Source organism: Scophthalmus maximus, chromosome 3, assembly GCF_022379125.1.
Source record: "Scophthalmus maximus strain ysfricsl-2021 chromosome 3, ASM2237912v1, whole genome shotgun sequence".
Lineage (NCBI taxonomy): Eukaryota > Metazoa > Chordata > Actinopteri > Pleuronectiformes > Scophthalmidae > Scophthalmus > Scophthalmus maximus.
The window spans coordinates 15,855,700-15,883,512 of record NC_061517.1 but is presented as its reverse complement, the minus strand read 5'-3'; the positions used below and the strand labels follow the sequence as shown (position 1 = coordinate 15,883,512).

Genomic DNA, 27,813 nt, shown 5'->3' with positions numbered 1-27,813 from the left:
TTCAAGGGATCACAGAGTGTAAGGCATGATTTGTAAATCATTAAAGGGACATTAAAGAGACATTAAAGAGACATTAAAGGAAGCAAATAGTTTAATATCCACGATGGGGGGGGGGGGGGGGGGGGGGGGCAGAACACTGAACTTTACAACCTCAGAAACTAACGGGCATTGATGGACAGCAATAGTTAGACAGGTTGCTTTGTATATGAAAAGAAAAAAACAATTAACCAGGAATATTAAAACAAAGCACTATTTCTATTTACATAATGATAATGCATAATACTGATCATAAGCACAAATAATCCAAAATTGTTTTACCTTTGAAGCATTAAAGTGCTCTTTCTTTGACCAGTTGTCGGATGAAAATGACTGCAAATCAGGTATGGATTATTGTCATGATACAAAGTCAGGTACTTACTACAATAAAATTGACACTATACTAAAATTGCACCGTGATTAATCATGTTGAATGGCAATCTAGGAATAAAACTGGAATGTTGCTATCAAATATCCACAATCAAGTACTATGAATATACACACTAGGTACACAGGTATAATCAGTATGAGGACCCTGCCCTGCAAGGTTTTTACAAAATACACAGAGAAGGACAAAAATGCTACTGTCTTGTCTGGTGTCTTGATGAACAGGGAAGCCATTGTTAATTTGTTATTCACAGCTCTGATTAAATCCCTGCTATTAAGATATAATACTGTTTCTGATATTTCATCCCTCAGCTGTTTTGCAATGTGTTCCTACACATGAATTCATGCAGTATTTATCATAGCTTGATAAAAAAAATCAATGGATGCAATGTCTAACTTTTGATATTACTTGTTAACCTAATGGAACTTTTCTTGAATACACACTATACCAAAGCCCATTCAACAATTTTAACAATGAAATGATGAGACCATACTGAACTAAAAGTCATCACATTACCATTTCCATTAAAAAATATGTACATGACTAGGCGTTCCCATAACTGATTTATCATTCACCTCTCTACATTTGGTTCAAACAGGAGACACACATTTTTATTTTGGATCTAAATACCAATTTTCAACAACATCTAGTCTAAAACATTTACAAGTTACAGTATATACATTTGCACAAATGGAGAAAAACTGAAAGGACAATAAATAAGTCAGGTGAGAACTAATTTTATGATTAAAAAAAATCGAAACAAGAAAGTTAGAAAATGGTGATATGTCTATTGTGCGATTGTACCATTGCTACAGTTAATGTTGGACATAAATGTAAGTGGATGCTGTTAAAATAATGTGTTATCTGTTATTGCACAGTGAGACCAAACAACATTCCCAGAACAATTGATATTTCTCCTCTGTAACACGCACTTATCATAGTCCCAAAAAGTACAGTCCAAACAATCTGTTCTTTCAATGGCGTTGCCTTGACAATTGCATTGTCGCAGTGGAATTTACTTGCGTGTAGACTTGAGACGTCCTTTGTGGTATCGAATGTTTAACCTTCTGTTCAAGCACAAAATGAAGACAACACAGGGAAGTGCATTAATACACTGAAATTGTCCCACATTCAAAGCAGAAATTGTTTCTCTGCAAAATCACTTGGACTCAATTATGACAGCAAACCTGCGCATTTAAAGACCCTGTCCACATTTCTTTTACTCTGTAAATAGGCTGATTGTGACAACAATGCTGCCAAAACAGTCCCCAGATTCTTTTTTGGCCTCAGTGAACGTCACTTTCCATGAACTCCTCCTTGATGCAGTGCTTGCTACGTGACATCTTGCAGTCAGGCATGTCGAAACCAAAGTCCGCCCACTCGTCAGCAGCTGCTGCCATCCCTGACGTCCCAACAACACCCGGCCTGTTGGGGATAGTGATGGTGTGGCGGACACGAAAGTGCACGGCCTCCATGACGCGCTGGCGTTGCAGTTCCCCGCCAGCAGCCCCGATCGCCGCCATTGCAGAGGCAGCCATGTTGCTGCTGGAGCGCATAAGCTGCTGGCCATGGTAGTCATGGTGATGAGTGGAGGGGGGCAGTTGCATGGGAGCACCTTGTTTCATTTCCTGCAGACCTCGCCAGATGGCAAGGCGGGACTGCTCCGGTATCTTCAGTGCTCCTAAATCCTGACAAAAGAACAAGCAGACATTGGAGGAGTGTAAGAATAGAGGAGAAAACTAAGAAAATAAGACAACAAATGATACGAGTGCAGGTGCATCCTTGGGTTTTTGCTGGTAGACTGAAAAAACTATATGATTATCACTTGTGGTCAAAAACTCCACAGGATACCCTTAATAGGACTTGAAAAATCATAACCATCTTCAAATGCTTTAAAAAAACTTTCTCTGTTTTTTACGTTTACGTTGTTTCATGTTCACTATTGTTTCATGTTCACTATTGTTTGTTCTTTTTTCATTCTTTGTTTTCTATGAAGCTTTAAACACATAACATTTGCTATCAAAGCTATTGTGGTCAGTGTGAGGTTGTGAGTGCAGGAATAGAGTAGTTACCTCCATGGAGAGAGTCTGAAGATGGTAGACAGACTGGAGACCTTGGGAGGTGAAGTACTCAATGAAGTGCTGACAGCCCAGGCTGGTTAGAAAACTGTATGGGGAGAAAAGCAGGTTCTGCTTAGACTGTCATTAGACCACAGCTCCGAAGCTAAAAGTTGGACTAAAATATTAAAAATCAAGTTTCACAATGATGAAAAGGGCAGTTCCGCTTGAGTACAGTAAACACTATCCTAACTTTTTTGACGGGGAGGATTTATTTGTAGATGTAGATTGAAGCCTGTTGATTCTGTCATTATCTCACAATGGTCTCAATCTATTATCAGTTTATTTTAAAACCAAGTCAAAGAATTTGGGCAAATATTAACCCGCAGGTCTACAAAAACTTTACATCTTGATAGATGCAGCGGAAGTCAAACCATGAACATGCATTTAAATTAATGATTCATAAGGCCATCATTGCTTTGGTGAAGAACCTTTATTATAAATACATGGAGATAAAGTTTTGGCAACATACAGTATAAAAGGAGCTAACTGTACAATTTAACTGTAAAATAACCATAATGATATACAGTAGAAAATGAAAAGTTGGACAAAGTCTGCCGTATCAAAGTCCAAGTTAAAAATAACTGCAATGATACATTAACTTAGAAAAAAATAAGAAAGAAAACAATTTAATATTAAATAGAAGTCAAACAATGAAAGTTTCTTCTGAAGAAAATTCACTGCAGTGCATTGCAAAGTCATATGTAGGCTGTATACACAGTGACAGTGTGAAGGATTCTAGATGCATGTGTATGACACACAGTTTGGGCTTTTAGGTGACTTAACAAACCCCTCTGGTAGCTATAGTTGAGGTCTACAACTCTTGAGCAGCTTGGCTGGATGAGCAGAGTAAATAGACACGATCAACACATCTGATTCAGACACTAGTTACATATGCAACTAGCAGGAGCTAGCAAAGGTAAGAAAACCAGTTGCTTTGTAAATTACTTTCTGACAGTTAATAAAGGCATAGACAATCTTTTTTTTTATCTACAGGGGATAGGAGAGTTTTAAATCATTGTGGCCAATAATTTGGAAGCAAACAAACAACAACACACTTGAACTTTTACTTAACCTGCTCTGATAACACAACTATTCCACTCAATGCTCTCTTTTTTGCTGTACATCAAGTACATGGAGCCAACTTTTCAGTGGACCTTCACTATGGCACCAGCCGTGGCTGCTAGGAGACAACGCAGCCTAGATCAAGTCAAACTGTCTGTATAACACAGTAACACCTAGACACATTTCACTGCAAAAAAAGGAGCTATCTTTAAAAACAGTTTGGCCAAATTTGAATGAACGTGGCCAAACAAAGTAGTTGTTCTGGCATCAATGTGGCACCCGTTCGTATTTAAAACAAGTGCATCTGATTGTCTGCTGGCCTTTTACAGGAGAGTAAAGTAGAGGTGTCAATGGAGGGTGAGGTACCTGACGAGGCTGGGGTCAGGGTTATACGGAGGGGGCGGGCTGCAGTGGGAAGCAGACATAGTCTGACTGCTGTGGCCACCGTTCATATCACCGTTGGCCTGCATGTGGTGGTTGTTGTTGAGCATGTTTGAACCTGTAAGAAGAGGAGGGATGGTCAGTGAAACACAAGCAGCAGAAAAGCACACAAGAGCTGTCCTGTAATGGCATAAAAAAAAGGTTCTCGTTTGAGCAAACTGGTTTGAAACACGCTCCATGTGATTTGATCTGATCACACTCATTGTAGAGACTCACCCATATGAGCTATGGAGTTGGGGGCAGAGGGATGTTGCTGGGGCTGCTGCCCCACCAGCTGGTTGACTAAGGGCGGTTTGCTGAGGCCTCCGTGGGCATGAAGCTTGTTCATGTTGGACATTGGAGAGTACGAAGTGGGGGATGAGATATGACTCCTAGAGAAAAAGGCAGAACATGTGAGTTCAGTGGAATGTGCGTTTCTGTGTTAGTGAGTGTGAGACACAACACAACAAGTTTGATCAATTGAACAAGACAGATTGATGTGGAGGTTAGTCACAAAGTAGGTGTGTCTGGGTGTGGATAAAGTTGTGTGTATGATATAAAGTGTTTCACACACATAAGGGAGAGTATTTTTTATTTTTTTTTGCAGAATATTTTTTGGGTGTGTCTTAGCCACATGTTTATATACATGTACCAATGGGCATCTGTATGTGTGTGTATGTGCGTGTGTATCTGCGTGTGTATGTGTGTATGTGTGTATGTGTGTGCGTGTGTATGTGCGTGTGTATGTGTGTGTATGTGTGTGCGTGTGTGTGTATGTGTGTATGTGCGCGTGTGCGTGTGTGTGCGTGTGTGTGCGTGTGTTGGAGTGACTCACGGTCTCTGCAGAAGTTGCTGCTGTGTTTGTTGTCTGTAGGAGTCGACAAGCTGCTGAGGCACCAACTCCACCAGCTCCAGACTGTCTTTGATTTTCATCAGCAGCTCGAAGTTCTCTCTACCACGAACCTACAGCCAACACCAGTGTAACATCAGTCCGGTAATAACAGCTTGTGAGCACATCTTTCAAACAAACTGTTTCCAGTATTTGAAATAATGGTATATGACTTTCTTTAAGTCAGTGTAAATATGTCCTCATACTCCCACATGACAGGGTTGATACCAAGGGTTGAAACAAATATAAATCAACTGTCATTCATGACCTAACACTGTTTCAATTTTCATGTAAAATAATGAATGTGTTAATCAAATTACTTACAGGAATATAGTAAATCTCTTCTTCACCATGTCGCCGCTTCCTCATGTTAATATTTGGACTAGGAATATTTGGCGGACACTGTTTAAAGTCTGCAGACAACAGAATCATAGTTAAACAGGCTTGCAACACATTTCACAATCTCGTTCTTTTCAACAGTAAACAAATATGCAGCAAAATATCTGATAAAATTTCTACTCACTGCGCTTGCTGGCGCCGCCATTTTTGGCCACACTCTCATTCAGAGCCTGTTGTTCCCTAAAGTGGTCCTCATCAGCTTTGCGGTCTCTGCCAGGACACGCACATATCCGACCTTCGAATGACCTTCTGCCCAACACTTGACCACTGGAGATTAAATTGGGCAAAGTAAATATTCTCATCAGGACTTGTTGGTACCAATGAACTACTCAGAAGGTTCTCTAGTGAAATGATTTTAACTTGTACTTGGTGGATCAGTGCACTGAATAATTCATGCTCCACTGTTACCGCAATCATACTTCATGCTAAAATGTACATTATTAATGTGAAGGGAAAGTTAAATATACTGTATGTAGTGGTAGTATTTATAATCTGTTGTGTGTTCTACACTTTCCATTACAGTGGGTTGGTCCCTTGATATTTGCAAGTATGTTTTATTGTAAATTGTAAATTTGTAAAAAAAAAAAATTGCGTGTGTGTGTGTGTCCTATGAATTGCTGACTTACTCCCTGGTCTCCAAAGTGATGATGATGAGGATGGGTCTCCTGTTCATGCCACCCACACAGCTGCTGTTGCACATGAAGTTATATAGGATGGTGGTGAACTCAGTCCCCACCTGCAACACACAATGACGAATCCCACTGATAAGTAGGTGCGTAGGAATTTACTTTGAAAAAAAAAATCAGTTTGGCACAAATCAAGGAATTTTCACAATATTAATGCCTCAAACAATATCTTTCATTATGCAGACAAGTAAACCTCCCATGTTACAGTAAATCTGCCACTAGGGGGCGGTGCTGTCGTGCAATTTGATGTGGGGTGAGATAGCTTGTCTCATCACATCTTTACTTACAGTTTTGCCTCTGATGATGTACGTCACTGAAACGTGAAACTCTTTAATAAATAGCAGCTGATGAACCACCAACCTGTGGAGCCTCATAGGGGAGGAAGACGCTCTGTCTGCCAGTGACCGGATCATCCACATACTGAGAGAGGTTATTCCCCTCCACTCGGATCAGGTGACTGGCCGGGGCTGCTTGACCTTTGGGGAGAATTTTGCAGGAAAGGTGAGGATGCAGTTGGTTGATCTAAGTCAAAGCTTTAAAGCTTTAATGTCCGTGCTCAATTTAAAACAAATTATTGATGAAAAAATCATTTACCGTCATTGAAATCTCGCCCCAGTTCATGATTGGGGCAGCGTTTGACCACTTCCGTGACATGCTCCGCCTTCTTGTAGATGGGCATGGCTCTGATGATGCTGCCATGTGGAGGAGAGGAGGACAGCTTGATCTGGATTGGACAGGTCTTGGCAATCTGACAGTAGAGCTTCTTCAGCAAGGGAGAGTACTGAAACACACACACAAAGACAAACAGGGTCAGAGAGACTCAAGTCAGTGACTTACAATGAAGTAAGTTCCATTCGTTATCGGTTCATTCCTTCACATTTACATTTTTCAAAAAACACATAAAGGCACACACACATTTAGAGCTGTTTTCTCAAGACGCTGCCATATACACGAGAGGGGAAAAAATGGTGGGAAGATTGATCTCAAGGGATTTACTACCACAGACATCACAGCAAAAAATATGTTTCAAGCGGTGGAACTGCAATTTTAAAATGAAACAGCAAGTGGTTTGAGCCATTAAGACATCTATTAGTGCAGCAGTAAAAAGGGGATTTAAGTGGACAAATGAAAGGCTGGGTGATAATATGATGACACTTAGATAATAATTGGGCGCAAATACAGGACATTGTAATTACGAAATACCTTCATGACTGGAGAACAAATCGTGTCAGGAAAGGGAGGGTATGAAAGGAGAGAGAACTGTAAAACAGTCGGCAGTAAATTTTAGTCTGAGTTGTTAACGTAATTACTGTGTTATTAGAATGAATAAATTATTATTATACAGCAGGTTGGGTTTGGGGGAAGTAATGTGAGATGCTGCAGATGGCAGAGGAAAAGCAGAAGTTCAAAAGGACAAACTCAAAAAATGGTTATGTGTGTGAAGATGGGGAAAAAAACTTTGACGTATTTTACTTCCGTCACTCAAGTCCCTGACAGTGAAGTTCAATGACATTGTGCAGAGCTGTGTCAAAGCCAAGTCTTCTGCGATTCCTTGTTTATGAGCATTTGCATGTGCACGTGTACGCGCATGTATGTGCGCAAATGCCTGTTCAGACACATCCGAAGACACCAGGACAAAAGGATTGAAAAGCCTTAACGGCAATAAAAAAAATCTCAAAAATCTTCTCCACGGAAATCAAATTGGGACCTTCCAGAAAAGAAGACAGTTGTCCTGTGTGGGCTTGCTACAATGAGCCCGACTACATTAAGCAATAGAACACGCTGTGGCACAAATACAGTGTATGAAGCTCAATAACCATTTTTAATTTAAATTTTAATGTAATTTTTCCTTTTTTAATTTGATAGGTGAGAGAAAGAGAAACAGAGTGAGTCGGAGGAGTAAACTCCAAAGCTGGAGCAGTTCAATGGTCTGCATCCTACTCTCATACCAGAGCCCCTCAAACATTATTTTCAACATTTTTATTTGGAGAATTTCGTCAAATCATATGGTGTATGGTGAATGCTTTTACACAGGTCTTTTGATGAGTACGTTTGTAGTATTTGGTTTAACTTTTATATTTTGATGTCTTTTAAGGATTTGAAGGACATAAGACCTGGTGATATCTTCAACGTTATCTCAACTTAGGCTTTTTAACAAAAAAGGCTGTCTTACAAATTGACTGTTTGGAGTGGAGTTTGGAGGAAGTGGGTATTTTTCAAGACAGGGTGGGACTAGCAAAATATGATGCACAAAGGTCTCTGCTGCTTTCGGAACCAATGTAGATTACTTTTAATTTACCACTACTCTCAATATCCACGATTTGGGAGATTTAGGATTTCTTTTATATTGCATACACATCAGCTAAATTATTTACATTTACATCGAAAAAAAACTTTAAAAAAAAAAATCACAGATCATTCTTAAACCACCAGACAGCCTCTGGCCTGACGACGGCTGATTCTTACACCGACAACTGCTTGGATTCCTTGTTGTGACACCGTTACTAAGCCTCACACACACACACACGCACACACACACACACACACACACACACACACACACACACACACACACACACACACACATGCACACACACACACACACACACACACTTAGCCATGAGCACTCACCCCCTTGAGGGCAATGGAAATACCTGTGCACAACATTACCTTTTTCCCACCTAACTTTCCCTGACAAGTCTCAACAGCCCATCCATACTATGAATAAATAATTTTGGGAGATACAGCCACACACACTTCTACTTTACAGTCCTGGGGACTTTTTCTGTTGCAACAATCACATTTCAAAAATGTCTCATGTGTCATTGATTTGCTTTCCAGCAAATGAACGGAGCACAACATACTATTAACTCCTTTGGTGATTGAAAGGAAGACTATGTTAAATTTAGTAGGCAGTCTCACTGAGAGGAGTTTTTGATATTCAGTCATGTCGAAAAATGCAGGCAGCACACAGACAAGCAACAACTAGTATCTATTTTACCCTACGTGACAAATGTAAAGCTTTTTGGTAGCTGACTGTCAGATGTCCGAGAGTCTGAGAAGACAAAAAGAGAAGTTTCAAATATATCCATGCAGTTGCATAATGATAGTGTTGAAGAATGCAAATATTGTAGAGATTATCATTTATCCTCATTCATATTCATCCATAAGGGCGTTGAATCAGGAGTAACCGAGTAACCAAGTCCAGCTGCTCCTGACTCAACACCCTTTTGGATTGTTCATATTAATGGACATGGATGGCCAATAACCAAAAAACAGTTTTGAACATCTTAGAGTGCATGAAAAAGTCATAAATTACTTTTTGTGCTTTAAGTCTTCCTGTGTGCAGATGCCATGGGAGACGTCTCAACTCGTCGAGCACACAGACTAGTGAGCACATGCACTGATGACGAGAATAGGCATGCACACACACATACACTCATACTGAATAATTTGTGAGGTCAGCTATTGATGTGATTGGTAGACTTGAAGCATTAATAAAGAAACTGCACTATCTGATGTGTATCTTCCTGTTCAGACAAGAGATGAATAAGCTGGGCTTCGTTTCAGGACGCAGAGAAGGATGGAAGGATGGAGAGGAAGGAGAAAAAGATGGAGAGTGAAAAACACAACTAAAGACTAAATTGATTATTTGCTTTAAGCTGGAAAACATTCCCAATGTGAGTGAGACAAGAATATTAAACACGAAGAAAACAGGGATTACATACAGATCAGATGATAACATTTCTAAATGTTCAAAAAAGGTAAAGTGTCCTTTCCTGAAAAAAAAATTCCTGAATCAGCATGATAAAATATAGTTTCAACCTGTTTTTAATTAAATCTTTTGACAATTTTATGTGATAGACACTGTCCTCGTTGGGGGTAAAACTGGGCTTTGCAAAGTTCAACTTTGTTTTTTCATCATCCTGATCCTCCGAGTCGAGAGCAGACGCTGATATCTTCTTTTTCTTTCACAAAATGTACATGCTGGACTGGAGGTCATTGGGAGCTTTTGTCTTACTCACTTACTAAATTGCAATACAATTTCAGTAATGAAACACATGGATGTATTATTAGCTCATGTATACATTTACTCAAATGTGTCTCTTGAATAGAAACATCCAAAATGTTTTAACGTGGGCATGACTTTACAACCACACTGCATAATACCCTAACTATCTATTTCATTGTCTTTATTCATTGCAGTCACACAAATCAATCCAATTATTTAGCCATCTTCCATCCATCTTCCATCCATCTGTCCATCCATCCACCTCTGCCTCTAACACAGTGGACCAGCGGAAGCAGGTCCTGACAAGCTCCTCGAAACAGGGTGATAATTGCCAGACCGTCATCCATATACACAAGCAACAACTTGCCCGCCGCAAATTCACTTAACTGTCCAAATATCAAATGCGCTTAAGCACACGCGCGCGCACACGCACGCACGCACGCACGCGCGCGCACACACACACACACACACACACACAGTAAAATTAGAAAGTCACTGTAAATCTTCTTTTCACCCTTATGAAGATTTAGGGTTGAGAGAAATATTTTTGAGCCCCTTGAGATATGAAAATAATTTTATTATATCCATGAATATCCATCCATCTATCCATATTCCATTCAACCCACTGACAGGTTTACAAACTGTAAGCAGTGAGAGTAATTTAAATAGCTTCACACTGACTGCTGCTCCCTGCATGTGCAGCGTTGGCGAAGTTGTGATTGTAAGAGCTCAGTCTTTCTGACAGAATGGCATATACACAGTGTTACATGGAGTGCTATGGGACACACAGCAGGATTTTAAACGCGTTCGTTTCCTGGATCAAGAACATGCAGCAGTCGAGAACATTTCCTGACCAGTGAGGATTCTGGATAATGTACACTCTTGCGCAGGGATGATATTAGTAAAGATATCAATCCTGGAGGCTATTTTCCCTCAGCTTTTCATCTATGATGATTTTCTGTGCAAATTCACATACTTGTGGACAACTTCATCTACTTGCGCGTGTGCTGGCGTATGATATGAGCACTGAAATGTGTTTGGGGGACAAAAAGGTCCTTATCCAGTGGGGTTTTCCAGACCCGATGGTCGACGGGAAGGCCAGCTGTGATGTGGCCGTGGATGATGCATGGGGAAAAGGAGAGGAAGGATGCATTGTGTGGGGCATGTCGGGACCTGCGTCCTGACGATGAGAAGCTAATAGCTGGGAAAAGCAGCCTCTGACAAGCCGCCGTGCAGTGCATGTTCGAGCCTGTGCGCCCCCCTCCAACATACTGTACACGCACGCACACACACACAAACCCACACATTCACATAAACCCGAGTCTGAGTGTATGGAGAGAAGTCTTATTATTTGACAAGGCAGAGGTGTTACATCTCATTTCCAGCCGTGGTGACGCTTGCCTTGCCTGCATCCAAGCCAAGGATCATCTTCAAGGGGCAAGATAGCGGCAGAGATTCAGAGCTATTATCACTAATGCACGTGACGTCTTGACGAGACAGGAGGGGGACTGGAGGATTACCAGACTAGCTTAAGATGGGCTTGGATGGGCTTACTGCATGTGGAAACATTCTGCTAGTTGAAGAGAAAGAAGAATTGTGTCTAGTCTTTTTTGTGTTGTCTTTCCCGGTTTTCTCAAATGCCACCCACTTTTAGTGGGAGGCAATCGGGTGAAGAAGGGGGGTGGAGGGCAACAGGGTAACTGATTATAGTCAATATGCCCCTATGGGATCCAGCATTCCCCACTGCCTGAGGCCCTAGGAAATCGTCTAGAAACCCTGACTCCTTCATTCAAACAAGGTGACTCAGTCTGGTCCAGCTAGTCATCCCTTTTTTTCAAGCATGTTCAAACCACCCACATGGGCATGGTGTTATTTTTTGGGGAATCCCCTCCCATTAGCAGAAACACATTCATTCCAAGAGACTTGACCATAATCTCTTTTCTTTTCAAAAAAAAAACGACTTGCCCTTGATCCGAGCTCTCAAAAGCATGTTGTTTGTGTCCACTTGGTTTGTTGTTGTTTTTTCAGTAAATCTTTTCTGTCACTTCTATTTGGAAATGAGACATTTTCCTGCCTGCATTCCAATCACATCGTATCCTGCAGGATCAAACATCATCATAGTGCATAATTTCACACATGAAAAGTTTTGTTGCTCCATAGTTACTGTATTATAATCTTTAAATACATCTTCTCATACAATGTTATAATCAGGCGTGCAAGATAAAAAACAAGGCATTACAGTAAACTCCATAAAAGCTGTGAGCAATCACCTTCTCTCTCTCATTCTGATCCCTCCAGTTTAAGTCTTTGAATAATCATAGGCTTCCTCACAGTCCTGTTTCTGCTGCCTCATCATCTGCATTCTAAATCGTGTGCAAAGTCAAACACTCTTTTCTATTTCTGCTGGTAACAAAAATGGCAGGTGGAATCTTTTTTGTTGATAAAGCTGGGATCATTTTTAGCTATTATACATCCAAACCAAAAACGATAAGAGGAGTTTGTTTCCTCGCAAAAGACAAGATGGTATAGTGAGTCGAAACACTAAATCAGAAGATCTGTTGGCAAGCGCCCTTCAGTTCAAAGTAAAATGATATTTAAGGATTATCATTGATTTGATGTATTCTCTTAATCAAATTTTTAGGATGATCAGACATGATCAGTTTCTTTGAAGTGCAGAGATCTGAGTATCATTAATCATTAAACCAAACAGACTGAAACTGCTTGTCCATGTTCCGATTGAATGTAGTTTTGCCGTGAGAAAGACCTGAGAATGGGAATGAGAGAAAAGAGATGACAGACATATCTTAGGAGAGGACGTGGAGAAACCTTAAGGCGCCAGAGGTGACAGCCACGAGTGTGTGTTAAGATCGGAGGAAGAAAGAGACAGAGAAGAAAAGCAGCAGGTCAAAGACCACCACTCTAAAGTCCAAAGGGGGATCTTCTTACATCACTGAGGGCTGACTAAAGCAGCCCAGCATGCATGGTTACTTCCAGCAAACACAGCCACGGAGGAGCGCCTCGGTCTATCACACGGAGACGCTCACAGGCCTCTCAGACACACACACACACCGAGTGAAGGAAGTGCCGTTTGTCTCCTGTTTCTCTTGTTTCAGGGAGGTCAACTGTGTGACAGTCGGAGGTGACACCTTACCAACAGGAGACTTCTCACTGGGTCATGACGAATTACCTAGCTCCCATTTCACCGGTCTCTCAGCACCATCACATCACCAGCCGGTCGTGTACGTTGTATTCATTAGGTTTGATCAAATCTTACCCTTAGTTCCTTAATTCAGGTAACTCTGGGTTGTGTCTGGTATTTTTCTGTTAATCGTATTATATATATATATACAACAGATGTAAAAGTGTTATATTGTCCCAGGTGCAAAACTAATAAAAGACTTCTTTTCTTCTTTGTTAGTTAGAGGCATGTCCCGAAAGTTCAAAACAAATCAGTAAAATATCAGTAACTCCTACAATGAATCAAAAGGCAACACCAACAGTGTCGTGTACGGATTATACATTGACATACTATGACAGCTTTTCTAAATATTTGTGTCCATAATCTAGGATAATATATATGTATATGTACATATGTATGTGTATAGTAAAACATATGTACATTCTATCAATCCATTAAAGCCCAAAGTTTCACCTGGAAGTTTTTATTTTTATCTTGTAAAAATGAAAAACCTGGCCACACACTAATCTTTCCCCGTTGCATGAGATTTGATTTCCAGAGGTGAGTGGAGTACAAGATGAATGACTGAATGAGGCACTACTTTCTCTTGCATGTGACATGCCTGCACAAGTGCTGACTTGAGTGACTGTGTGTGCATGTGCACGTGAAAGAGTGTCTATGTGTGTGCAATCCAGTTACTCAGTAGGATGGTGAGCCAGAGAGAGGGAGAGAAAAAGGCAGAGAAGCACACCTGCACACACAGACACACACACTGCACGTCAAAGCCAAGAAAGTGTGTGTACTCACGGTCCATGTGGCAGACTTGGCGGTGCTGGACTGCTGGAAGGACACCTGGAAGGTGTGCGGCCCGGGGTAGTCGGTGTTGGAGGGGATGGCAGGCGCAGGCGACAGGCCCTCGAAGGTGGAGTTGGGCTGGGAGTAGGGTGAGGGGGTGGGCACGGCCGACGAGGAGGCGTTCTCCGAGCTGTAGGGGCTGGCGGACGTTGCGCGGCTCCCCAGGCTCTCCATGCTGCTGCTCAGCAAGTTGTACTGGGACTGAGGAGAAAGGAAGAGGGAAGAGGGTGAGGGAGGCGAGGAGGGAGGAGAGACAGAGGGAGGATACAGGTAGAGGTGCTGGAGAGAAGGGGCTTGGAAGCTTGGAAGGAGGTCGGATTACACTGGGAAGGGAGAGTTGCGGGTAGTGTGTGTGTGTGTGTGTGTGTGTGTGTGTGTGTGTGTGTGTGTGATGCTACATGTGTAACTGTCTAGGTCCATGGTCATTGAGCACTTTTTGTTTGATTATCATGAAATATGACTAAAACAGGTAATAAAATTATAACAAGCTCATGACAACAAACTTGAGTGGTTGTGTGTGTGTGTGTGTGTGTGTGTGTGTGTGAGTGTGTGTGTGTGTGTGTGAGTGTGAGTCAGTGAGTGCAGTGATGCTCCTCTCAGAAGCCTCCTTGGGGCTATGTGAGGCGAGTTGTCAAACACACGCATAATCTGTGCTCTGCCTAATTGCCTGCCATTCCCCTCTTGTCCTCTTCGTTGTTTGTGAAGAGAGGGAAGATTTGTTGCACTGTGTGCAGTGTGTGTGTGTGTGTGTGTGTGTGTGTGTGTGTGTGTGTGTGTGTGTGTGTGTGTGTGTGTGTGTGTGTGTGTGTGTGTGTGTATGGTGACAATCTTGTCAATGTACTCTGTGAGCCCATATATAGAAAAGCTTCTGTACTGTAGAAGAAATTTGTCATCCTTTGTAACAAAACTTAAAAAAACAAAATTAGAAAACACAAAAAAAAACAGTGGTGAGTCCACCTTTTGCTCATCAACATCAGTTACAATCTTTGAACAACAATGAGGTCATATTTCATATTTGAGTGCAATAAATTCAGCAGCCGTTCTAATTCAACAAGAGAAACCAATTTACAATATGAAAACAATCCAATAATATAAATTATTGAAGCAAAGATGCCAGATGCCCCTGAATGTATTCTCCATATGTGTCACACAACTGACAGTGATTGTAAGTTTACATTGGAACAATCACAACGTTACAGATAAATATACACCCAATTACCCCATGAGCAGAAAAACACAAAGTCTTTACCTTCTTTTTTACGTAGTACATCCTTTAGTGCTTTGGTCTTATTTGTCAACTCTTCAGTCAGAAACGTCCAAACACAGTAAAGCAAAGAGAACCCAAGAGTTCAAGAGAGGTGTTCATCAGTAGACAAACCACACACTCACACACACACACACATACACACATACACACATACAGACACATGAACAGCCAGGACAGGGAAAAAGGTGAGGACCGGTGTGGAGAGAGAGAGAGAAACTATAGACTGAGACAAGAGGAGTGAAGGGGAGAGGGAAAGAGGGATGGGAACCCAAAAAATGGTACGACGTTCTAATTATGGCATGCCCGGACATAGACGGCAATGCCGGGCCGCATGTACACACACGCTCCAAAACACCTTGTGAAGGCCTGCACTAAGTAAACACTGTCTGGTCTGAGAGACATAGAGAGAGAGAGGGAGAGAGAGAGAGAGAGAGAGAGAGAGAGAGAGAGAGAGAGAGAGAGAGACACAGAAAAGAACAAGAGTTCAAAGGTCAGACCCTCGTACCCAGTATTGTATATCAATAAAGCATTAAATCAGCACTTTGGCTGAACATTTTTAAAAACAGAGACTCCTCAACACTAATGGACACACTGAAGTTAATCAATGAAACAGGATGGAATAATCTGAGTAAATGGTTTATTTTAACTGTAAACTGTTTTTCTTTTTTACTCCGCATTTTAGTCAGAATCAGAATCTGAAACCTGACCAAGCACATACAGTAATTATGATTATCTAACTGTGCCATTTTGGGCAGATTTACATTTTTATTTGAAAGCAGAAAATGCTCATACCCATTACAAGTGAGTATAAGAACCAATAATTTCCCACTTAAGACAACGGGTACATGAACCTCTCTTCAAATGGACCTATACCATACATATACCATACCTATAAGTCATACGTATCCTCATTTCACCTTGAGATCCTGACCCTATGAGCGCTGCTATGTGTTTTCAACCTCAGACACTGTCAGCGAAGATAGTGACGAAACTGCGACAAAGTTACACAAGGACATGTGCACTTCATGTCATGGTTCATCAGGTGAAAGCAAAGAGACAGGTCAATGTCCTAGACTTACATCTAATGCAAACTCTGTAGGTTAAATGTGGACACACTCATCTGTGGGTATTTTGATTCAGGCAGCAATTCAGAGTCCACAACTTCCAATGATAGTTGTTTACTTCACCATCAGATATGCAGCCTAGCATAAGCGGCAACAGTTCCCCACTAAATCATTCATATCAAGTGCAATGCTGAAATAATTAGTCGGTTAATCGCATAATTAATCAACAGAAAAGTTGTCGGAAAAAATACGCAGTGAAAACCTCACTCCCTACACTTTTTCTTTGTGATATATGTTAGCTTACTGAACGTCTTTGTGTTTTGGACTGCTGGTTTAGAATGGTTTAGAATAGGGATTTGAAGGTGTCACATGGGGCAATGAGAAACGCTATTAAGCATCTTTTTCACATTTCAACAATCATAGGCAGATTAATTTATAATAGGGAGAAAGAAAACAAGTTAGTGGCACCCTAATAATCAAGTGTCTTAAATGTGTCATATCTAGCCTTGAAGGGCAGGGCAGCTGTAGAATTTGCGAAAAAATATGAAAAGTAAGTTCTTTTACTCGTGACTAGCGTATAAACGATTCATTCTGTACTCCTCCAATCCGCCATTGTCTGAATTTTCCTCATTTATGACTTTTGAAATCTTTTCCCTGAAGAGGCGTAGTCAAGGGGGCTTTTTTGGCACTGGGTAAGGCCAGGTGTATGTGTCAACAACAGAAAACACTTGAAACACGCGGGCATGCACGCTGTCACATATACATGCACTCACAGGTGTGCTGTGGACTTTATGCCTAAACTTGATCTGCTACAAGTTGAAACAGAGCGAAAAACCTCCACTGCGACTGCGACCGCGCGTGCGCGCGTGTGTGTGTGTTCGCTCTGCACGAGTGTTTAAGCTTCCCATCCCAACAGAATCTGATGTCCCCCGTGGGCAGCCATCCTGTAAGCTGCCACTCAAGGCTGAGCTCTGAAGGCTCACAACATTTCGAAGCGTAGATAAGGCAGCCACAGCAACCCTCACCTGTCAAGATGAGTGAAACACAATAGGCTGAGGATAAAGAGAGAATCAACATGCTGATGACCTCTGTTTACATCCGCCATTTAAATTGAATCGGTTTTAGGAAACGGCACAGATACATTTAACCCCACTCAGAAACGTTGTCATGTGGCCCTGTTGAAATAGAGAAACAACTTGACCAAAATTAAAAAGTTAGTCCACATAAATGAACGACATGGCATCATGTGAAAACTGGTGCCTGTCTCAACCTCGTCAGCTATGTTAAATAGAGGTGGGGATGAGAAGAGGTAAAATGTGGAGAGGAGTGTCAGAAGGTTGCCCCCTGTTGGGAATATTTGGAAAAAGGCAGGAGCAGGATATAACATGAAGTGGCCCACAGCCTGTAGAATAATTTTGTTGTTCATACGAACATTATATTATAGATTACAATAAGATATTCGGAGTCAATTCCTTAATACTTATGGATACTTAAAATAATGAAAAAATAATGCAGAGCTAGCCATTGCACCATGTGGTTGGATAAAACTCTTTCAGGGGCCTGTTCCAACGTCCATATTTCCAAATGAATCCGACTTGTTAATGTAACAGCTATTAAACAAGCTTAACTATACCAGTTTACATATGAAATTGTTATGAACTCATAAACACACACGTTCAAATTCGAGTAGCCGTGGCCACTTCTCATACATGCGTGAAAAATACATAAGAACGCAAGCTGGACCGTCAAATATCAACTAACTCTCACACAGCACAAAGAATCAAAAGAGAACTGATTCACTTGTCGTATGATGGACTTCCACTGACTGTAAAGTTCATCAACATTACAACAAAGTAATACGAGAGTTTCTACTACTATCACATACACCATCTTCACCATCAGACCAGTACATATGAATATTAAAAATAATTCTGAATACAAACAAAAATAATTCACCTTTATCCACTTACCACGCCATACAGCATCTTAAGGCTCCTAAAAGGTAAGATGGGTGTCTCTAGGATGTCCCTGTGACCCGGCTCTCATAGGACTCGCACTCTTCTGTGACCGTACGAGTCGAGCTCTCCCCGGCCAGCTGGCCTCACGGTGGAGTAGGACATGATGGGGGATACAGGGCAAGTCCTGCCTCCCTTCTCTTCCACCTGTTTCCCTTGCCTGACTGGGCCTCCTAAACTTACATTGCATCTAACAACAAATCCTCACTCCGCCCCCCCCTTCTTTTTTCTGTCATGACTATTCATTAACCGGCCAGGCAGGCCCAGGCTTGCCCTCTTAAGGATTAGATCCTACCAATATTACAGATCAGTGGGAGAAGGAAACATAGGTTTGTATGGGAGGGGCCTTGTGATGTCAATCTTGAAAGACAGAGATGGGTAGATTGAACAAGTTACAAGGATCCACGTGTATATATCAGTGTGGTCCTACATAAACTTTGTATCTGACCATCAGGAAAGGAATGACATTCTCCTTTGTGAGCTCGGATAATTTGCTTTTTCTTTCAAGAAAAAGTTGTGCTGGTCAAAATGACAACTGGGCTTTTTGTCCTAAATAAAAAAATTTCTTTCAGTTTCTGTCAAGCTACAAAAATGAGCATGTACATTGTCCTGCAAACACATCTTCATGTTTGTTAATGGCCACACACACACACACACACACACACACACACACACACACACACACACACACACACACACACACACACACACACACACACACACACACACACACACACAGACAGACACACCCCTGTCTACAGATGGATGTACAGCGGAGCAGCATGTAGTCCTAGCTTGGGGTTTAATTAGCCCTTCCCCAACACACACACACAAACACACACACACACCAAACACACACACACCAAACACACAACCCCCTCAGTCCCTGCAGGCCACTCAGCGGGGAGACAGAGAGAGGGAAAAGGCTGCAGAGGAGAGGGAATCTACATTGGAGGGAATCTCCCCAACACTGGAGGGAAAAAGTGGAAGGTTGCACCAAACAAAATGGGAAAAGGAGAGATCCTCGTGTGTGTGCTCAAAGACAAGCCATCGGATCTGACACAGACAAATACCCTTCAGGACAGACATAGGTGCAGATGCAGCATTTCCCCCCAAATAAAAAAGGAAGAAGCAAACATTGACCACAAACTGAACTGCGTTGAGAGCTCACGTTCTTACCATCACATTGTCATTCATGTCCCTCATGTGGTAGACATCCATGGACACTTCGGCGGCGCTGCAGTGGCTCCCCGGGGTGCTGGTGGACGGCACTGGCCGCTCACCTGGCTGGCTGCCTGGCGGGAGCTCGAAGTAGGTGCTGTCCGGCTCCCTTTGAACACACAAACACCGTGGATACAAGTTGGTGAAAGAGGGATGAGTTTTCTAAATTTTGTTTAATAAAAGTGGGTCTGATAAAGTGTCAGATGTGTAAATATCAGACACTTTATTTTACAGAATTTTTTAAAGAGGCAAGACAAACAATCGTTGCCCATTGTCAGCTGGGATTGGCTGCAGCTCCCCCTCACAACCCTTAAAAGGATGAAGTGTTAAAGAGAATGGATGGACAGGAGACTATTTCGGGACTGTTTGTTTTTTACAGGGAGGCAAAAGGAAAATATATTTATATCTTCATATACCACCAGATTTTTACCTGACATTAGACTTCCTGTTGCATATCCAAAAATGTTTGAAGAAAGATTAAGTCAATTCTATACAGACTGCAGAATTGGAGTTAAATTATTGAAATAATGCATTGTCTGGATTGGCATTGAATTTGGAATAACACTATCCCAATTTGCTCATGAAATAATCTGTGAGTTGATCACAGAACATGTGTGTTTCACATTTTCAATAAAAATGCATGTGTTATTTGGCAAATAATCAATAGATGCAAGCAGATGTTGTTGACACTCACAGGGAGCTCCAGAGGTGCTCGAAGGTGCCTCCTTCTTCAGTAACGGTGGACTGGGACATCTTAAAGGATGGGAAGTCTGGTGAGGGACAGATCACTCTGCAGAGCACGCGCACACACACACACACACACACACACACACACACACATTCAAATGTTTGTTGCATAAGCGTAATTATGTGAGCCAGTAAACGAAATAATCCCCATAAAAACAAACGTGCATGATCAGTGTTTTATCAGTGCGCAAAAAGAAGAAGCGGCAGTTCAACACGCACGCACACGCACGCACACGCACATCCAGGTGTGATCACACCAATGTAGTCCCAGCGAGGTGGCACTAGGTGTCAGGGGGCCCGGGCGAGCCCGGACCTGCCTGCCTCGTCACCGTCTCACTCCGAGGGGAAGCTCCCTTCCCCTCCGCAAAGTCTGAACATCACCTCCTCCGCCTTCTCGTCTCGAAATAACACAGACTTCAGTGCGACTCAAGCAAACGCGGCGGACGCAAACAGCAAGCGGAGCTATACCGTATCGCACAAAGTAGAGGTGTCGCAGCTCCATCCACTGACAGCAGACGTGTACCTCGCCAGAGCAGACGACGACGATCGGGCACAGTTTAGAACGTGTACCTGCAAGGCAGACATCCGGGCCCTTCGTGTGGGTGGGGGTGAAAATATACTTAGAGCTGTCAAATAAGTCAGATTGTTTCCCCCCAAAGGCCAACAGTGAATAGACATTCAAAAGGGCAGCAGGCCTACCGCGTAAAGCTGATAGAAAAAGACGTCTCTGGTTTCCATATACAGTCTCCGCTTTGATGTTTTGATTATCACATGCAGAACAAAAAAAAATCCAGTCGGACAGAGTCTATTGGGGCGAACCAAAGTTTGCCATTTTCACAGTTGCGCACCGCGGCAGCAGCGTCACATCTCCTTAGTAACCCCTGTGAAGGACTGTGGCAAATGTGCGTACAGCTTTAAAGATGCACGCCAACAACAGAGTGTCCCAAGTTCAATTCCCCTTTTCTCTGGAAGTAGCTGTTTTTTCCTGAATTGATTGTTGCTAAACGGGACCGCGTGAGTTGAACTGTACCGTCACCTTATCTCCACAGGCTTACATGTTCCAGGGGTCTCTTCGCTGTGGTCTGGATCGATTGAAGATATGTAGCTTTGTAAACAACTGCAGTGATGACATGACTGTTGAACAAAGCCTATAACGCAAACCACACATTATGGAGATCGTCTAATTCAGTTTTGATTCATGCGGCACGATCGACTGGACGTGGCGTTTAAGAAAAACACTTGGCACATACAAGAGGCCTGCAGCGCGCAGACGCGCGGTATAATTTGCGCCACAAGGTTTCCCGCTGTTCCCCTGTCGGCTGCCGCCGCAGAAAACCGGCTCCGGCCCCCGGCTCGTCCTCTGGTGCCGCCACGTCAGATCCCAGAGCAGCTCGCGTGTTGGCGCAGGGGATCTGACGAGGCGGCACCAGAGGACGAGATGCGCAAGGACAGCGTCGGCCTCAGCAGCTTCCAACAGAGATGTTCCAACCTGGACGCAGACGAAGCTTCCACCTGCACCACACAGGACTGTGTCCTTATACCCTGACCACAAAGAACCAGCTGCAAGGCCTGTTATTTATCACCCGTGATCTGGGAATCATGAATACACTGAATGTGGCCTCATAGGCCCTGGTAGATAGATAGAGAGATAGATAGATAGATAGAGAGAGAGAAAGAGTTAGATAGAAAGAAACATATATAAATAGATAGAAAGAGAGACGTAGATAGATAGAGAGATAGAGAGAAAGAGGTAGATAGAAAGAAACATATAAATAGATAGAAAGAGAGAGGTAGATAGATAGAGAGATAGATAGGTAGATAGATAGAGAGAAAGAGGTAGATAGAAAGAAACATATATGAATAGATAGAAAGAGAGAGGTAGATAGATAGAGAGATAGAGAGATAGATAGAGAGAGAGAAAGAGTTAGATAGAAAGAAACATATATAAATAGATAGAAAGAGAGAGGTAGATAGATAGAGAGATAGAGAGAAAGAGGTAGATAGAAAGAAACCTATATAAATAGATAGAAAGAGAGACGTAGATAGATAGAGAGATAGAGAGAAAGAGGTAGATAGAAAGAAACATATAAATAGATAGAAAGAGAGAGGTAGATAGATAGAGAGATAGATAGGTAGATAGATAGAGAGAAAGAGGTAGATAGAAAGAAACATATATAAATAGATAGAAAGAGAGAGGTAGATAGATAGAGAGATAGAGAGATAGAAGAAAGAGGTAGATAGAAAGAAACATATACATAGATAGAAAGAGAGAGGTAGAGAGATAGATAGATAGATAGAGAGAGAGAAAGAGGTAGATAGAAAGAAACATATATAAATAAATAGAAAGAGAGAGGTAGATAGATAGATAGATAGATAGGTAGATAGAGAGAGAGAAAGAGGTAGATAGATAGAAAAATAGATAGATAGAGAGAGAGAGAGAGAGAGAGAGGTAGATAGAACTTATTTCAGATTGAGCACAAACAATATAAGTTTGAACCAAAAATCTTGCGAAACAGTCACAGCCATGGGTTTTTGAGTAACCTATATAATCACTATTATGTGAAATATTAATTTTAGCAGCCGAATTTTAACACTTTATCCTATTTTAATGTTGTGTACAAGGACGCCTGTGTCATTTCATTAAAAACGCGACCTCTGTTGGAATTTTCCCTATAAATGTCAAACCATCCCTTTAAGTTTGACTCCTGCGATATTCACCTGTCTCTATACTTTGTGTCTTCACTCCCCGGTTACGGCACCCATGGCAACACACACACACACACACACACACACACACACACACACACACACACACACACACACACACACACACACACACACACACACACACACACACACACACACACACACACACACACACACACACACACACACACACACACACTGCTCCCCATGGGCCATTTCATGACAGAGAATATACAGACCCAAGTGAGAGGAAATTAATTTAAAAATTGTATTAGATGCGATCCTCCTCAGCCCCAAGTGAAATATTTCACGTGAGGTTGACAGCATCGAAATTTATTGAAATAAGACAAGTACATACGAAAAACAGTAGCTAGTCATAGGTTAAAAAACACTCACTTAACGAATAAATGTTATGTTATTATAGACTAATAAACTGCTTCCGATTTTATTCAACTAAAATTGAAGAAACAAAATTGAAATTAGGATATACAATTGTGTAGGCGATAGGGATTGTTTCTAAGGCCTACGTTTTTATGTGGACCGTTGGTTTTATAAGGCCTTTTTTTAAACAGCCAAATGTTTTTAATACTGTTTAGAATAGGTCAACATGAAGAAGAGATAATTTACAATTATGCAAATCGCGATCCACTGAAAATCGAATCAATAAAACAACCAGAGAAATTAAAAAAAAATAATAATTTGAGTCTTAAATACATAAAGCCATTTCTCACGACAGCTGGGGATTTAATAAAGCGCACGTGTGTCAGATAGCCCCTTTGTCACGTTTTGGAAAGCAAATACACAAACTGGCTATATACCTGGTGATACAGAAAATAAATACATCAGATAATTACCCAGATCATCATCACTACCACATAAAAACAAAACAAATCAACGTACCTGAAGGTTATTATTATTCCAATCCAAATGCATAGGAATAATGTTGCGCAGAACACCTGTCCGTTTATTGTCGCACATGCCAAGAGAGTGACCCTCCATAAAAAAAGAAAAGAAAACAGGAACAATAAACTAAAAAAAAAAAAAAATCGACCGAATTCAGAGTGTGATAGAAGTGGTTGAAGATGATTGACTTTTCGGAGAAGCCGAATTAACTGCGAGGGAACAGCTGTTCGGGGAAGTTGTGAGCTTGGCTGAGGGAGTGAGGAGGAGGTGAAGCTGCAGGGAGGCGGTCGCGCGGTTTGGGAGCATTGAAGCGGGAAACCCTCTCCGGCTCGACAGAGACATAATGGTGGGGGGTATGAAACGTAATAAAATTGTTCTGTCGCCTAGATGGACATGAAGACAGATGTATATGAATAAAAGATAACTCACGTTCTAGCAGTACTAATTATGATGGTATAATAGATATTAGTTTAATCTGTGAAAACTGTATATAAGAACTATAAAAAAATGGCAGAATCTCAAGCATTTTTTTTTTGCCTAAAATAGAAAAAAAATATTGTTGTCTATAGTCTATTTTAAATTTGGCTCGCACGCGCGCACACGTACGCGGAACAGAAGCGAAATCACACCCGTGAACTACATTTCCCAGAAGGCAGCCGGTGGCAGACGTATCCTGATTGGATAAGCGCCGCTCTGTCGTCATCTCCTCAAGACAAACGAACGGAGCAACAGTTGGAAGAAGAGACGAGTGGTCTCAAGAGAAGTCATGCAAAGAAAACACTCGTCCACAGTGTCTGCGGGGCTGCTCGCGTCTGTCCACTAGGCGACTAAAGTGAAACAGAAGCGACGTTGGAGGTGAGTTTCACCACTAACTCCGAAGAAGACCGAACGATATGCTAACGCAGCTGCGGTGATGCTAGTAGCGTATTATGCAGCATGCTAGCGTCGTAGCATCCAGTGACGGTCAACAGCTAACATTACCGTTGAGGTAAAGTCAATAATGTTGTCTTCTCGCTGTCTACTTGGCTTTGAGTCATCCGAGACACGCTGAGCGCAGGGTAGTACAAATTCTAACGAAGTCCTGATTTCCACTGGCCTCCTTTGTTGCCTTGATTTGCACGACATGCTTTCTTTGAATTGCGAGTGAGCTAACATGACGAGCTAACGACCATTAGCTCTTTCTGCTGAGGCTGTTTTAGAAATGGACTGAATCCACTGTTACTCCGGTAAGTGCTGTCCCCTCATACTCCGCGAGTATCAGAGAAGAACTGTGAATGCAACAAACGCGTGTGTGATGTGTGCAGCGTCTTTATTGACTGGGCTTATGGCGCCACCGCGTGGTGATATTTGGGCACTACGCCAGTTGAGACGGGCAGACTCCTCATCTCATCATATTGACGGGCGTTTTTAAAATGTCATACTGTTAACTTTTCTCTGTGCAGGTACAGCTGTTGTCGTAAGATGAATTTCTCTGAGGTCTTCAAGCAATCCAACCAACTTTGTAAAGTTTCGCCTGATGGGAAGTATTTGGTGAGTGGTTGTTTTTTTGAAGACACGCTAATGTTTTAGTTTTGTAGTGCGTGTAGTGCATTCTGAAGAAAAGAGTGTATTAGAATGAGATGATTTTGTCTGATTTTGTCTGATTTTGTCTTTGTTTGTACTCCTCAGGCTACCTGTGTGCAGTACAGGCTGGTGGTGCGAGATGTGAGCACCCTGCAGATCCTGCAGCTCTACACCTGCCTGGACCAGATATCCCACATGGACTGGTCTTCTGACTCTCTCTTTGTGCTCTGCGCTATGTACAAGAGAGGACTGGTACAGGTAGGTCATGAGACCAGGACAGAAATCTGAGTGACTCAGCATGTAGTGTGGATGCTCATTTATATACCTAATAGGGTGCAGTCTTTCTTCATCTGTTAGATTTATACAGTTAGTTGTGGTATGATAACATAACTGTTTTGAATGACAAAAACAGTTACACCAATTGTTGCCCTTATTCATAGAAACAAACGGAGATTTTGTTGGATAATTAAAGAAATACGAATCCATTTAAGCTCCAAGGAGCTTGTGGTAGTCATGCGCCGTCAATGTTTGTGTCATTTTTTGGGTTTTGATTGGTTATTGATTAATTAGATTAATCAATAACAAAAATGTTTTTTAACAGCCTTAGAAAACTATATCAATCATACAGCATTGCCCAAGCAAAACACTAGATTTCTGTTGCTTACTGTGTGTTCAAACTTTGACAATATAAACATTCTTGTGGTTTTAAAACAAATGACACATTCTTGGTTTTGTACTTTTAGATAGGGTGGAGGTAAATCTCTTAACTTCTTTTAGGTATTGCACATCCGTGTAATCTTTTTAATGGATAGAAAATGTTTCTCAGCTGTAGTTTTGTGTGATAGACACAACGCCTTGCTGATATAGGCAAAATAAAATTTGCACAGAATTTATTCCACTGAATGACTAAAATTAATTTACATCCTGTGTTGACAAATTTAGAACGCAGTTAAATTGCAATAAAAAAATCTTTTATCTATTCACTGATTATTTGTCGTGTTTGTAAATTTTACTTAATGTAGCTGCTTCACACGTGCCCCCTTGTTCGTCACAGGCAGAAATGCTACAACTGTTATTTGGTGCTGTTTCTGTAAAACACCATCTAATTTCGTTGAACAGCTCTTTACTGCTCTGTAGATAGATACGGATTTAGGAGCAAATCCAAATTCAACTCTTACAACAAGTTTTTTTCAGTATTATGGTTCTTATTCCATTAGAAACAGTTTAATAAAAATTACTTTATTGTGTTTACAAGTTATATAATATGATGAAGTGACATACACCTGAGATCTGTGTCTCGGAGGCTACCATTTCAAATGAATTTCACCATTTATCCGAATTTTTTTTTTACATTAACCTTTAAACAGTTATCATTCATTTAATAAAATTTGGTTTATGAATGCAAAGACACGTCTCATTGGATGGATGACACGTGTCTAAAGCAGGCCCCTGTCACCGTAGAATACAACAATTCTGTTAATGACTCTCTCACACTTTCAGAAAATATGAATACTGCTTTTAGATTAATATCCACAGTTTAACAACTAACAAAAAAACCTCTTTAAAGTTCTGCAAGTAAGTGAAATGTCAGTTTCATGTGTGAAGCTTACCTTTGAAGTGGTATCCAGCGCCAGTCCTTCATTGTTTCTGTTGGTCAAGTGTTTCTTACTGATGAAAATCAGTTGAAGGGACGTACAGGTTGTGTGTGAAGGATGTAATTGGTAATAGCTTATTGCCGTCCTTCTGTCACTCTCCCTCTCCTCTCCTGTCTTTCTCTTCAGGTATGGTCTCTTGAACAGCCGGACTGGCACTGTAAGATTGATGAGGGCTCAATCGGACTGGTCTCCTCTCGCTGGAGTCCAGACGGACGTCACATTCTCAACACCACTGAGTTCCATGTAAGTGTGAAGTTGCTCTGTGCATGTGTGCATGAATCCATGCACACATAAGTGTGTTTATGCTTATGCTTGTCTGGTTTCAACTGTTGCTGGCCTACAAGTAAGGGGGACCTGAAAATAGCCAGACACCAGAGCCTTTCTTAACTGCCACTACACCCCCCCCCCCCCCCCCCCCCCCCCCCCCCCCCACCTGCTGCATGTATTCAGCCTGATTTCATTGCTCCCCTCCTGTTAGTGTCCTGTCATACATGGGTCTCAAGTACATCCGGAACATGGTTGCAATGTGTATTTGCCCTTCCGGTGTAGGTTTGGTATTTTCTTTGACAGCAAGTCCATTTAATGATGTTCTATAACTAACAGGTTATTATGTAAGACTGTGAAAAG

The 27,813-nt window shown here is 41.6% G+C and overlaps 2 protein-coding genes across 8 annotated transcripts in view; one reads left to right on the top strand and one right to left on the bottom strand.

Moving 5' to 3' along the window:
* Positions 1–125: 125 nt before the first annotated feature.
* tp73 (tumor protein p73) lies at positions 126–27,383 on the bottom strand. Of its 5 annotated transcripts, none has more exons than XM_035646465.2 (14): positions 27,142–27,383; positions 20,307–20,402; positions 19,571–19,721; positions 13,998–14,246; positions 6,595–6,781; positions 6,361–6,476; positions 5,941–6,050; positions 5,439–5,581; positions 5,240–5,328; positions 4,862–4,989; positions 4,264–4,418; positions 3,973–4,105; positions 2,497–2,590; positions 126–2,112 (listed from the first exon to the last, which is right to left on the bottom strand). In XM_035646465.2, exons 1-14 carry the CDS (start codon positions 27,171–27,173, stop codon positions 1,711–1,713), a joined length of 2,085 nt encoding a protein of 694 aa, XP_035502358.1. In that variant the 5' UTR covers positions 27,174–27,383; the 3' UTR covers positions 126–1,710. The 5 variants fall into 5 exon arrangements, with proteins under 5 accessions (XP_035502358.1, XP_035502360.1, XP_035502357.1 ...); XM_035646467.2 differs by lacking the exon at positions 27,142–27,383 and adding an exon at positions 23,966–24,214; XM_035646464.2 differs by lacking the exon at positions 27,142–27,383 and adding an exon at positions 21,415–21,723.
* Positions 24,664–27,813, top strand: part of wrap73 (WD repeat containing, antisense to TP73) — a 29,890-nt gene continuing 26,740 nt past the window's right edge. For 2 of the 3 annotated variants that reach the window (XM_035646470.2, XM_035646471.2), the window contains exons 1-4: positions 24,664–24,823; positions 25,411–25,498; positions 25,637–25,789; positions 27,313–27,429. In XM_035646470.2, coding sequence (XP_035502363.1) covers positions 25,430–25,498; positions 25,637–25,789; positions 27,313–27,429 — 339 coding nt within the window. In that variant the 5' untranslated portion in view covers positions 24,664–24,823; positions 25,411–25,429. The remainder of the gene's footprint in view (positions 24,824–25,410; positions 25,499–25,636; positions 25,790–27,312; positions 27,430–27,813) is intronic. The other variant, XM_035646473.2, reaches the window with a different exon arrangement.

What these genes read in the sequence shown, in the direction of transcription:
- tp73 (XM_035646464.2), bottom strand. Translation starts at nt 21,527, where the DNA reads ATGTGTGGTTTGCGTTATAGGCTTTGTTCAACAGTCATGTCATCACTG. An exon ending in AAGAGATTTACTATATTCCT is followed by an intron (nt 4,990 to 5,239) that starts GTAAGTAATTTG and finishes TGTTGGCTGTAG; the next exon opens with GTTCGTGGTAGAGAGAACTT. An exon ending in CAGCAACTTCTGCAGAGACC is followed by an intron (nt 4,419 to 4,861) that starts GTGAGTCACTCC and finishes CTTTTTCTCTAG; the next exon opens with GAGTCATATCTCATCCCCCA.